The sequence below is a fragment of the Diorhabda sublineata genome, chromosome 2 (assembly GCF_026230105.1).
Source record: "Diorhabda sublineata isolate icDioSubl1.1 chromosome 2, icDioSubl1.1, whole genome shotgun sequence".
NCBI classification, from domain to species: Eukaryota; Metazoa; Arthropoda; class Insecta; order Coleoptera; family Chrysomelidae; genus Diorhabda; species Diorhabda sublineata.
Genome location: NC_079475.1, coordinates 6,456,059 through 6,469,528, shown reverse-complemented (window position 1 = coordinate 6,469,528; position 13,470 = coordinate 6,456,059). Strand labels below are relative to the sequence as shown.

The 13,470-nt window shown below is 33.1% G+C and overlaps 1 protein-coding gene across 1 annotated transcript in view; it reads right to left on the bottom strand.

Annotated features, from left to right (window-relative positions):
* The window catches only part of LOC130452643 (disintegrin and metalloproteinase domain-containing protein 11), a 768,870-nt gene that overhangs the window by 83,737 nt on the left and 671,663 nt on the right, over positions 1-13,470 (bottom strand). The window contains exons 9-10 of the mRNA XM_056791998.1: positions 3,129-3,247; positions 429-625 (exon numbers count right to left, since the gene is read on the bottom strand). Of these exons, the coding sequence (XP_056647976.1) occupies positions 429-625; positions 3,129-3,247 (316 nt within the window). The remainder of the gene's footprint in view (positions 1-428; positions 626-3,128; positions 3,248-13,470) is intronic.

Sequence of the window (13,470 nt, the reverse complement as noted above, 5' to 3'; positions counted from 1 at the left end):
CGTTCGCTCAGCTAGAGAATGTTCACCATAAACTTCTCCAAAAATACGATAATTTTAGGCACCATTTTTCTTCATATTAAAGCAATGAAATACACTTTTTCAGGAACAAAATTCAACATATTTGAGTGAAAAAAAAAATATTGTTGTTAACGCTTCAAATGAATGACATATACTGAAAAACGTACAATATCAGTAGCTTTCCAACGCAGGTTCGGTATACTGGAGCGATGTAATTTTATACAAGTTACGCCATCTCTTATCAAACCGCACGAACTAAGTTATAGACTAGAAAAGACAGAAGTATAAGATTATGATGGATCTTAGTAACAAAAGTAGCTGATCCTTCTTTTAGGTTTATATTTTTTTCAAAACAGCGAATCGTATTTGTTGTTTATTTTTCGTATATAAATACATGAAAATTCACTTACCCTGCCATGTTTCAACGTAAACTACTGATACCCTGGTATTTAAAGTTCTAAAATAAAGATCGGCGATATTTGCCACTTGGATGGAATCGTGTACGACGTCGTTCCTAGTACTCCCGTTTCTTTTGTCGAACATCGCTTTATCTATAACTAATGCTGTCTCGATGTATTTGGTTGCCTCGCGGACATCTCGTTTCACCCTGCAAAAACGGAATATTAGAAAACTGTCACATAAAATATTATGTGTTTTATTTATTTGAAATGACAAAAAAATTGAATTTCAATCATAGAACATCTTTAGAATCAAAGAATTTATCGATGGAATTAACATTAACAATGGAAGGTGAAGCTGAGAGTGGTATGAAAAAATTGTTCATATTGTAAATACTATTTCATAAACAGTGGATGATGTGACACAATTGTGGTGGTACTACTCCTGAAGAAGAATGATATTCTAACACAAAAAAGTGTTTATTTCATAGCATATGAATAATGAAGACACTTATGGACATAAAGTGATAGATACGAGTACTAAGATGTTACTTTTTTTAAAGCTATGAGTAAATTGTCTTATACTTATATCATGTTCCTGGACGTTATAAATTACTTTTTATATAAAGATGGCTGATCCAACAAAGAAAACACAAAATTTTGGTGAAATATATAATAAATATAATAAAATATAAACATAAAATAAAAAAATATATCATTAGAATTATCATCACTCATCATTATCATCATTACCTCTTCATTACTGAAAAATCTTCGATCAGTGAGCCATTTTTTCAAGTCTGGGAACAGAAAATAATCCGAAGAGGCTCAATCTGGTAAGTAGAGTACATTAGGTAGCAATTCAAACTATAATTAATTAATTTTGGTCATTGCATTATTGGATGTGTGAGCTTGTGCTTTGTGTTGATGAACCAACAATCTCTTCTTATCCAAATGCGGCCGTTTTTGCTTGATTTCTTTGCTCAAACGTTGCAATAAATTCGCATACTACTCGCTGTTGGTAATTTCTCGTTTTTCAAGATAATCAAAATTATCCCAAGCGCATTTCAAAAAACCGACACTATGACCTTGTCTGCAGATGGAACGATCTTTGCCATCTTTGGAGCCGACTCTCTTTCCAGTCGATTGTTTTAATTGTTCTTTTGTTTCGTGTGTGAAATGATGCGGCGCAATACATCGGTTTTATTTCTGTGAAACATTCCATTGACGATCATCCAGTACGGCTTTATGGATTTCCTCCAACTTCAATTTCCTCTGGAGTCGTCACCTCATTTGATCGATCTCTGCGATGCTGGTCTTCACAGGTCGTACGGTCTCGTTTAAACTCTACCACCTAATATTTTACTGTTGCTATAGACATGCTTTAGAATTTCTATAACCACTTAAGAAATAGTTTATTGTTTTTATCACACTGCACTTCTTCTGTTCTGTATAATTATTAACAATAATTTGGCATCTTCTTTTTTCTCATATTTTCTTGAGCAACTAACATAACTTTTCATGCATTCCTTCTTTTCAGCAGATTGGTAATTCTGCATTTAAGATTATCTCTTTCATAACTTTTCTGCTCAGTACTTTTTTAATACTCTTAGTCTGGAATTTTTTACCCTACTCCGTCTTATTATACTTCGAAATGTTCCATTCATGCTTCACTCACATCTGCATACTCCACTGTTAGTTTTTTTTGAATTATTGCTGGTTAAGCTATCAATATACTTAAAACAGTTGAGTTTCCATATCATCAGGATATGATAAACTCTAAAAACTAATGCGTGCCCTTGTACTTAAGAGCTCCAACAAATTTTTGTACAGCTAATTTCCACTTTCTCCCTTCGTCTGAGCCATCGTTTGATTTGTAGTACATTGTACATGGAAGGAATACAATCAGTAGAAGATTTGTTGATTGACCACATATTTCAAACCTCCATCTGCTGATATTCCGCAAAAAATCACGTGATTGTTAATTCACTATGTAGAGTTTTATTACCGATATGAATTAGTGCATCTCTAAAAGTTTACTAGAACATCCTATTTGAATCCATTTAGTTTTTCGATTTTCATAAAAAATGATAATTATTCGTAATTGCTTGTCGTATAATTTGGATTCGAGCTGCAACAAAGAAATTCTACTCAATTGCAAATGATTGGGAAAGAGGTCGAAGGGGATGTTAACTATTTATCGTTAAATCAGATTTACATCGTCCATACATGATATATTTTCTTATAATTCTTCAATATCTGCCCGAAGCTAGAGAGAATTTAGCATAAGAATGGTCTAAATTTCAATCTAGTGATATCTACGATTGGCGAAAGCATGAAAAGCATATTTATTCAACACAACCCATAGAAGAAGTGACGACTCCTTACATGGTTTGGGCTACAACATCCCTTTTCTTCCTTGGTATGTTTTATTGAACTTATTGAATTGGATGCAATCGGTAAGTAGCTGGAATATTTACCGCATCTTCCAAATAAAAATTAAATTGAGTGATCTTAGGATACTATTTTATCCAGCTTGATGATAGGTACATTATCAGATTGGATATACCACGGTACAGGTAGAATAGATTGATAATATTCCACCTTTGTACTGGAAAACTCTGTTCAATAGAGATGTTTTATATATTCTATGTATGGCAAGTTATATGGAAGTTTGTGTATAATACCATAAAAAAGTTATATTTGAGTTACCTTGAATTGTGAGGAAAAAATCCAGAATGTGGATTAACCCTCCACTCCATACTTCCAGAATTAGCACATCCCTTATTTGCTTTGGTGCGGGCTTCAAAAATCACGTGAGGATGTTTCTGCTGAAAAAAAAGAAAAGCTGTGCAGTGATTCCTGATACCATAAATAATAATAAGCCACCAGATAAAATTTTAATGTCAAACCTTTCTACAATGTATTGTTATTATTTTTACTTGAAAATAATTGAAGGGGTTGGTGGAAGAGCTTGTACTGGCGCTAGAAAGTGATCGTTCGAGGAGGGAGAAATATGAAGAAAAAGGACAAACTAGGAAACTATATGATGAACAGAGAATTAGCAGAATTATTCAGAAGATGGCTAGGATACCCAGATAGAATACCGAGATCAAAAACGACAAACAAAATGACAGATATAAATATGACTGTAGCATGAAAAAAAGATATGGCGGTACAAGGAGATCTGATGAAGGGAAAGCAAAGATAAGAAATACAAAAGAATAAAAGAAACTTATTAGAACGCTATAGGAGTGGATGATCTATGTGTAACAGCTTCTGTTAATTGTTGAGGACTAATTTATCGGCTATACAGTGCAGACTCGATAATACGAACATTCGATAATCCGAATTCTTCAGTAGTCCAAGCAAGCATTTTCAATACATTGGATACTCTCTAATCTGAATTTCGATTATCCAAACTTTTAGACCTATTTTCAATAGAAATTATGACTAGATGTTCAGGGATTCCCCCAGTTACCCTTTTGTTTATATCTGGAACTCACATTAAACAGGTTTACTGGGATGTTTGTAATGCCATTTTAGGTGATATAAGTGGGCTTTTATTTTAATATTTGATTAAATTATTGAAAGAATTAACAAGGGAGAAAGTGGAAAAGTGTTGGCCATTGAGTATGGGGTTGGAAGATCTACAATCTGTGACATAAAACAGAAAAAGTCTAAAATCTACAGGTAGGATTATTTTTAAAATTTTAGTGCTTTTTTTTGCACAGCTGGTTCCTAAAAATTTGCATACGACCTAAAATTTTTACTCTTTTGAGCAGTGAAAAAACATCATCAATTTGAAGCGAAAACTTTCGACATATTTTGCAAATTTAAATAAATTTTATGTCAGATCGACAAGAATAATTATTGATATAATACTCTATCGCAACTTAATCAACATCTGACCAATATTTTATTAGTATTAGTATTATATAAAATATAATACTAAGATATTAGTGGCCCTAAAATACACTGCACATTTTTTTTTAAAAATTAGTTAAAGAGTCGTATGCATTTTTTTAGGATCCAGCTGTACAATTGTGTACTTTTTGTAGATTCATTAGTCAGTGTGATTCTGGCCCAGGTCGCAGAAAAACTTTGCGAAAAGCTGAATTTCCTAAAATGGAAACTCGTTTGTATGCGTGTTTTTGTAGACAAATATCGAGGCATGTCCCAATTTTCTATAAATTTTATCTGCTATAATGAAATGATAATTTTAGAGCTAGCAGGGGCTGGTTTTGTAACTTTCGAAAAAGGCATAGTCTGCGTGCTTTAAAAGTGTGCGGCGAAAAAACTATCCAATGATCAAAGTGTCGTCAATCTTTTCTTGACTACATTTAAAGAGAAGGTAAGACAATTACATCTTGAAGATACAACGCAGTTGAATCGGCCCTCTACTGGAAAATGTTGCCGGAAAAAACGCTGGCTCGTTCTCAAGAGACGACCGCACCAGGTCGAAAAATAAGCAGAGAACTGGTAACATTTTTAGCTTGTTGCAATGCAGATGGGTCACATAAACTAAAGATGCTAGTGACAGGTAAAAAATCCACGAGCATTTGAAAACGCAGACATTCCTGTTGAATACATATGCTCTACTAATGTATGGATGACTTCAAAGATTTTTATAGTTTGGTTTCATCGATCATTTATACCTCAGATTAGGAGGCTTTTAAGAAGTCATGATTTGCCTGACAAAGCTCTGTTAATCATAGATAATGCCTCAAGTCTCGGAACTGTAAAAGAGATAACTAGTGAAGATGGAAGATTTACAACATTATTCCTCCCACCAATTTGTACACAGCACTATGGATCAAAATGCTATCAAACTAATAAAATCATTTTACCGAAAAAGCCTTTTAGCCCACATTTTATCAAGCAACGAACACAGCGTTGTTACATTGTTAAAAACTCTTAACCTAAAAGATGCATTAATTCTACCATGAAATACTTCGGAAAAGGTCTCTTCTGAAGTCTTACATAAGTGCTGGGACAAAATTTTGTCCGATAACGATGAAGTAATTGAATAGGATGCTGAAGATCTAATTCCTCTAAGTGAATTACGCCTTAATCTGCTTTCGTTGGATGGAGATATGGAAGGTAAATAAAAATGTTTGTTGTTTGTTATTTTTTTTATTTAATTATAATTTTTAGATGTTGCTGGAATGCCTAATTCTTTGGCAGAACCAAATCTAACAAACGTGGAAGTACATAATTGGGTTGAAAATGATGAAGATCTGTTACCACTGGAGATGAAGCTGAAGTTAACGAGCATGGGAGCTCGGAACTAGATTATCAAAAGAAAAATGTTAAAAACGCTGAAGCAGCTAAAAGTTTTAACCTGTGTTTAAAATGGGCCTGAGAAAATGATATTCCATTAAATGATATACTTGTACTTCAAAGATTAGAAGAAATGGCCCTTATGAATAATCAAAGATGTGTAAAGCAAGAGAAAATTACAAATTACTTTAGGAATACATTCATACTCTTTTATGAATATATTTTTTAGTGTTACTTATTCATAAATACTGTTTTTTTTGCGTTTCACGATAAACATTTTGATAAAAAAAAACTGCTTGGGTAATCCGAATTATTTGTTAATCCGAATCGCCTTGGTTTTTATTAGTTCGGATTATCGAGTCTGCATATTAATGACTATTTTTGTAGGTATATTTGGAACTTTTATATCACAAAACAGAAAAGTCAATATTGACTATCTTCTGAAAATAAATTGCGAAATGTATGAGAGAATGTTAGAGACAGATTTGTATTCATACATCAAGATAACTAGTACAATATTCAGGTGTTTTCACGGTATTCGATTTGCGTAAAGTTGTTGTATTTCGTAAAAGCGGAGATTGACATTTTGATTGATAATGGCGTAGGTAGGTACGAAATTTTAATAATTCCTCGTTCTGACCATCCGAAGTTGTTGCCTGACCCTCTTTCGGATTAAGTTTGCTAATTTCCGTTAGCAAAACTGAATTGGAGTTTCGTCGAGTTATATAACTGGATGTAGAAGAGTAACTGTCATATTGTGATGATAACCTTTCAATATACATCCGTACTAGTAGATCTATTAGTCCGCGAAACAGTGATCAAAAATTGATCTCAATTCCAAAAAAAAAACTATTTTCTTTTGGAATGTTGATTTTATGTTATAATAACAAGTTGTATAAATGACAATTTTTAAATTCGTGAATATATGAGGAGCTATCATTGACAGGGACAAATTTGAATTTTTTTATTGTATTACTTCATTTTTAGTCAAATAATAATAAAAATAATGAATACAGTGGAATATTCAAGTTATTTTCCAAAATAACGGCCTTTTTCGTCGTCGGATTGCATTGATCCCTCACGGCCAAACGACCGCATTCTTGTCGATGTCTGTGGTGTTTGTCACCTTTGCCTTTTAATATTTGTTCTGACTTAGTAGAGTTCACGTCGCATCGTTTACGTTTCTTGCCAGCGATTGCAGTTTAGGATTTGTACTGACTCTCTATATTGACGTGATTTGGATTTTGTATTGTGTTTAGGATGGGAAAAGTTACGAGAAATGGCAGAAGAAGTTGAAAAAATTATGGGAAGATTTTTTGTCAGCTAGTGGACACGATTTTTCGTTCTGGTTCAGAAGAGGATCCTGAAAGCCCAAGGAAGAAAATTAGACTTTCCGTTTCACCGAAAGCTGTAGTTCAAACAGTGAGTGTTCAAAGTACTTCAGCAAAGCGTGTAATTTTTCCAAAAGTATCCGGTTCCGCTTGTAATTCTAAATCACTCCCACCGCCAGCTGACACTGACAATGTAGATGATATTATGGAAGTAGTTATACGAAAAAATCTCAACTACACTGAAAAAAACGTAGACGAAGGAGAAGTACAACAAATATTATTTGAATAAATTATACCGTAAGATATTCATTACGAGTTTTATGAGAAATCGACGTATGATTTTTACAAAATGATGTTTACTAACGAACTATTTGATTTCTTTGGGGAACAAACTAATTAATACGTCGAACCACAAACCACAAATCAAGTGCTCGTATACATTATTGGAAGGAAACAAGTCGTAAAGAAATAGAAAAATTTCTTGGGTGTATTATGCTAATGGGTTTGATCAAATGCATTCCATAACCTCTTATTGGTCAACTAATAAGATTCATACTAATTTCCTAAAAACTATCATGCCAAGAAATCGCTTTCAGCTGTTATTGAAGACATGGCATTTCACAAATAACCAAAATGATCCAGATTGTACAAAATAACTCCACTCGTGATAAAGCTTCTAGAAGGCTTTCAGGTCTCAATTGCTCCAGATGAATTTATATGTATAGATGTTTCTTTAGTGAGAGAAACGGAAAGAACAACTCAAAAATTGTTACCCAGAAAAGTCTAGAACGAGGAGAACACATTGCTAAACAGAGTAATAACGGAATTTTTTTAGAAAAATAGAAAGACAAAAGAGATTTTCTTATGTTAAATACATAATTTGTTCTCCAAATGGTTACCCTAAAGAAAAGATCAGGAGAAACAACAAAACCAAAAAGTATTATTAAGTACAATAAACATAAGGCTTATGTTGATTTGTCCGACCAAATGAAATCCTACAATTCATCTTTGCGCCGCGGAGTACCGAAAATTAGCTATAGAGTTGATTGTTGGAAGAACAAGTGTCTGACCACATCCTGGAAGAAGAAAAGATCATCTAGCGGATGCTAAAATTTCAGTAGAATCGGGTCGTCAAGTCGGAGAAAATAGAGCACCGAAAATTAAATTTCCTTGTAATATATGCCAAAAAAATGTTTCTTCGATTTTCACGTTGCATATTCTAAATAAATGTTCTTCTGGATATCAACACAGCTTATATTTGAAATGTTTCTTCGATTTTGATGTTACATTCGTTTTAAATAAATATGCTTTCAAAAATTATTTATAGATCTATTCCATTTAAAAATATGTGACAATATGTAATTTCAAAACCAAGTATACCCCCGTATCGCCTTAAACATACTCAATAACATCACTTGCAGAAGTTTTATTGATAGATCAGCCTGTAAACATTCAGCAGGACCAGTAAGAAAAGCGGATAAGGGTCATAACAGATCTTTTCGTCGCAGCTTCTACGACACCCGAAATTTCAACACACTCCGTTTTTAACAAAATAATTTGTAGTGTTAGTGCCTCACACACGACAAGTACCAGAATAAGAAGTACTCAACAGAGAAAACACAAAATTTTTTGAAAAAGTATAAAGAATCGTCAAGCTTCTCAAAATAGCCATCAACTGTCAATATCAAATCTTCATTGTTGGAAAATCTTGGACCATCAAGCCATTTTTTCAAGCGTGGAAATAGAAAATAATCTGATGGGGCTGAATCTGGCAGGTAAGGTACATGAAGTAGTAATTCAAACTATAATTCTGGCCATTGCCATAACGGATGTGTGATTTGCGGCATTCTCTTGATGAAATAACACTTTCTTCTTAGCTAAATGCGGCCGTTTTTCTTAGCTCAAACGTTGCAATCAGTTCACATAATACTCGCCGTACATATTTTTTTCTATTTCAAGATAGTCAATGGACATTATCTAACGCACATGACCTTTCCTTGCAGATGGAACGATATTTGCCATCTTTGGAGCAGGTTCTTCCTTTTCGGTTCATTGTTTCGACTGTTCTATGGCTTCGGGTGAGAAATTATGGAGCCACGTTCCATTCATGATTGTTAAACAGCGCAACAATTTGGCTTTATTTCTGTCTAGCATTGCCGAACACTCTGGAACCATCTTCACGACGCTGTTTTTGTTCCATTGTGAGCAAACAAGGCACCCATCTTGCACGCAGCTTTCTCATTTTCAAATTCTCAGTTAATATGCCATATCGCCCTTTTTATATGCCTACTATGTCTGCAAACTCACTCACTTCCAGTCGAAGATCATCCAGTACTGCTTTGTGGATTTTCTTCAACATGTCTGGAGTCGTCACTTCATTTGGTCGACCACTGCGATGGTGGGTTTCGCAGGTCTTACAGCTTCGTTTAAATTAAGGAAGGAGCAGTCTCACCCAGAGTTCAGCTTTTATATTGGTGGGGTTACAAACTACACAAGGTGGCATCTTCAAACTTAGACTACATACTGTATAGGTTGTGTACTTTCTAATACAGTGGAATTTTCCAAGCAAATAGTGCCATCTCTAGGACAGGCTGGAAACTTTTACTTCCATCCTCGTCGAATCATATTTCTCTTCACTACAAATTATGAATACTATATAATTTTACAAAAAAAATCCATCATTTTAATCCAGTGTCTCTTGATCACCTCTCAATCTATATACTTTCGAATAGTGGTAGAATCGGCAACCTATAACCTCACTTTTCATCTAAAGGTATCCCATTTTCCCTTTAAATCTCTAATGATTTCAAAGATAATTGAACTATAAATCTTCCGTCGGGATATTTATGTCCGATATTGTACGTTCCAATCTGCATGAGAAATTTTGATAAAATATATGCTATGTTAGAATTCTGTCCTTGTTTGTTCACAAATATAGAGATTTCCATAGTAAATATTCATCACAGGATATTGTACTTGGAGATGCATTTACGTTTGTTAATAAAAATATTATTTACAATGCTGCTTTTAGTATTTAGAGAAATTTAACGCTTTGAAACTCAAAATTCGATGAAATACAATATAAACAAACAAAAAATTCGATGCTGAGAAGCATTACTGATAAAAACCTCAACCAATGAGGTAAGTGTGATGAATTAAAATAGAAAGTGATAAGTTATAATATCGATACATTAAGAAGTTTCTATTGATTCACTATTGATATTAGTTATGAGTCAATTGAGTTATAAAAATATATTATTACTATCATAGTGACATAGAGTTTTTCGAACTTTTGCTTGAGTCCATTCTCCATTTCAAACAGTCTAAATAATATTTAGTTTAAACAGAGATTAGTTCTAATTTCACAAGATATCAATTTAGGCAGATATTGATTTACATGCAGCAAATTTCATTGCTACCACGTACATTTTTTATGAAATAATTCGTTATTATCTCTATACAAGGCTTTTGAACTTAGTTTGAAACAACTACGTGTCCTATCTCAATGTAAAATTTGAAATTGCAGTCATGGAGCGTCTTCTATGTACTGCAATATATGAAGTTAGTAAATTAACTTTTGGACTATCAGAGAATCCTTTCCAAACAACGCAAGTCATCTACCAATAAGTCTGAAAATTGTATTCGATAATCTATCGTATATAGTCCTTCAAAGGATATGCTGCGATACATTTTATTATTTGAATTCATTTTAATCGAAATTTTTGTTTTCCAATGTTACATGAACTGTTGAAAATTGTGTTATAAACATAGATACATGGTTAACTATACATAAAAAATTTAGGGTCGTTTTAACCCTTGAAAACTTTAGCTTGAGACAATAATCTGGACAACTTCATATTCACCATTAGCGCAATCACAAAGTGCCTATTAAAAGAGATTAATCTCTTAATCCGACCGATCTCAATAGTTCGTTCATCATTATCTCAACGACAAGGAAAAGGACTCGACAGGATCAATGTAATAGGGAAAATATTTTTATAATTCAGTTGTAGAAATAACAGCTTCAGGTTATTTATTTCTTAGAATATTAAAAGAAAACAATTTCATTACTAGAACATACAAGATGTTCCAGGACTTGTTACAAAAAATTCGGGAGTAGATTACTTGATAATAATGCTGTGACTTGAAAAAAAATTCCTCATACGACCTCTCGCATAATGGATAATTAAGTATGTCCATGTAGTGTGTCTACCGAAATAAATCATTCTATACTACTATATGAAGTCCAGGGGCGGCTCATGCCCAATAGTTAACAATCCGTAACTTTTATAGGGACAGCCTGTACAATCTGAAGATAGCAAAAATGAATTTCTCAATTCATTTTTCAAGCAATAAAGTATGAACTATGAAATTTGTGGCGTAGGAGATATATAGATTTTTAGATCGTTGTACATGCCAAGGAAACCGTTCACCACCAAGACACATTCTGAAGAAAAGTATGAGAAAAATTTTTCCATGTAGCAGCATTATTTTCGTCTACATCTACACATCCGAATTTTCTGCATCATGTTTCGTAATACTCTGGATACAATGTAAGTCGTTTATATTGGACAAATTTGTCATATGTTCAATTTAGATTTGACTATTTCTGATGAATACAGAGAATAAACGCTATTATGCGATGTACCGCCCTTTTTGAATGCCTACCATGTCTGCAAACTCACTCACTTCCAGTCGAAAATCATCCAGTACTGCTTTGTGGATTTTCTTCAACATTTCTGGAGTCGTCACTTCATTTGGTCGACCATTGAATTGCTGGTCTTTGCGGGACATACGACCTCGTTCAAACTCTGCTAGTCAATATTTTTTTATTGATTACTAAGAAACAGTTACACTCAGAGTAGAATCTAATTCAGCTTTTATATTTTAGGCTGAAAACGTTCACTGTTAATCGAATTCTAGGCAACGTGGCGTCTTCAAACGTGAAACTTTCAATCAACTACCGTGATCTCTAGGTCAGGCCGGGTACTTCTTGGACATTCTCGTAGATGTTTTAATTTGATTTTATTATTGAGGTAGATAGAAATGAATATCAACAGTCCTTCATCGTTTGTTTGAAGAATTCACACTCCAACAAATGATAACTGTATACTCATTCCACAAAAAGGTATGTAGGAATCTGTATAATAATATTGTAAATTGAGTATAACATGTTCGGATGACATACAACTCCTTTTGAAGTCACTATGTTGAAGTAGAAAATGTTTTGAACGTGTTTCCGGTTATTTTAATATACAAAAACATCGCAAATAGATTACAGTAAACCTCATATATGCAAATTAACGCAATGGAATCGGATAGAGAACAAAAAGCCATGAGATCTAGATTCGGATTCAAACAATGCATTTGACATTTGAATTCTGGACGGTCATCAGTTTAGTGTTCGTAATCATTCGCCACAAAGGAAGCTGGGCTATTTGTTTTTACACAAGTTCCCGAGGACTCTCTTGATCACATCCTATTGTACTCCTCTGCCTCTAATTACAGAAAATGGCGCTAAAGGTCAGTCCAAGCTATTGTTCTCTATATCCGAATAAGGCGTTTTGTTGAAAACAAAAACTTTTCCAAGTTTTATTAATACTAGGGACCATACGTGGATAAGTGAACGAGAGTTTTTTTTAACGAATATATTTAATAGTTAAATATACATAATGGACGAATATCAAGTCATATTCAAGTTTATTCATGTTTATTAGCGCAGATTTTCAATTAAGTATATATGAACGAGTCGTTGTGAATATTATATGGGAAAACCAGGTTAACAAAATTTTAACTTCCTTTGTCACATGACAACATTAAATATGTAAAAGTCACGTAAGATTTCTTTCTGACATTGAAACATATATTTTCATAAAAAATACAAGCATCAGCTACATTTGAATATAGTATTGCATTAAAGAAAAATAATACCCATGACTTTCGTGAATATTCAACTTCTGGAAGGACTTGTTAAAGTTTGTATTTCATATTACATCCCAAATCCTTAAATGACATTATAATTTCATAATGTATTAAGTAATTTTTTGATTTATGATTTATTGGAAAATTCTAGACAACATTTACAAAACATTTTCAGTCAGGTTTATCTCAACCATTAATTTTTTATTTAAGAAGCAAACATAAGAGGGTGAACTCTATTACACTCAATTGGGGTCTACCGTGTAGAGATGCCTGTGGATAGAGAGATAAAAAAATGCTTTATTGTCAAAAAATTGTTACAATTTGTAGACAAAAGCTTATAAAAACTGAAAAACATACATAAAAATAACTAAATGAAGATACAAATAAAATAAAATTTACTTAAAAACTCAAATTGATCTATGGTAAGTATGTTATATCAAAATAGAAATGACAAAAGCCTCTTTTTGACCAATCTTACTATGATCTTGATCTTGATAATGATCTTGAACTTCTGTAGA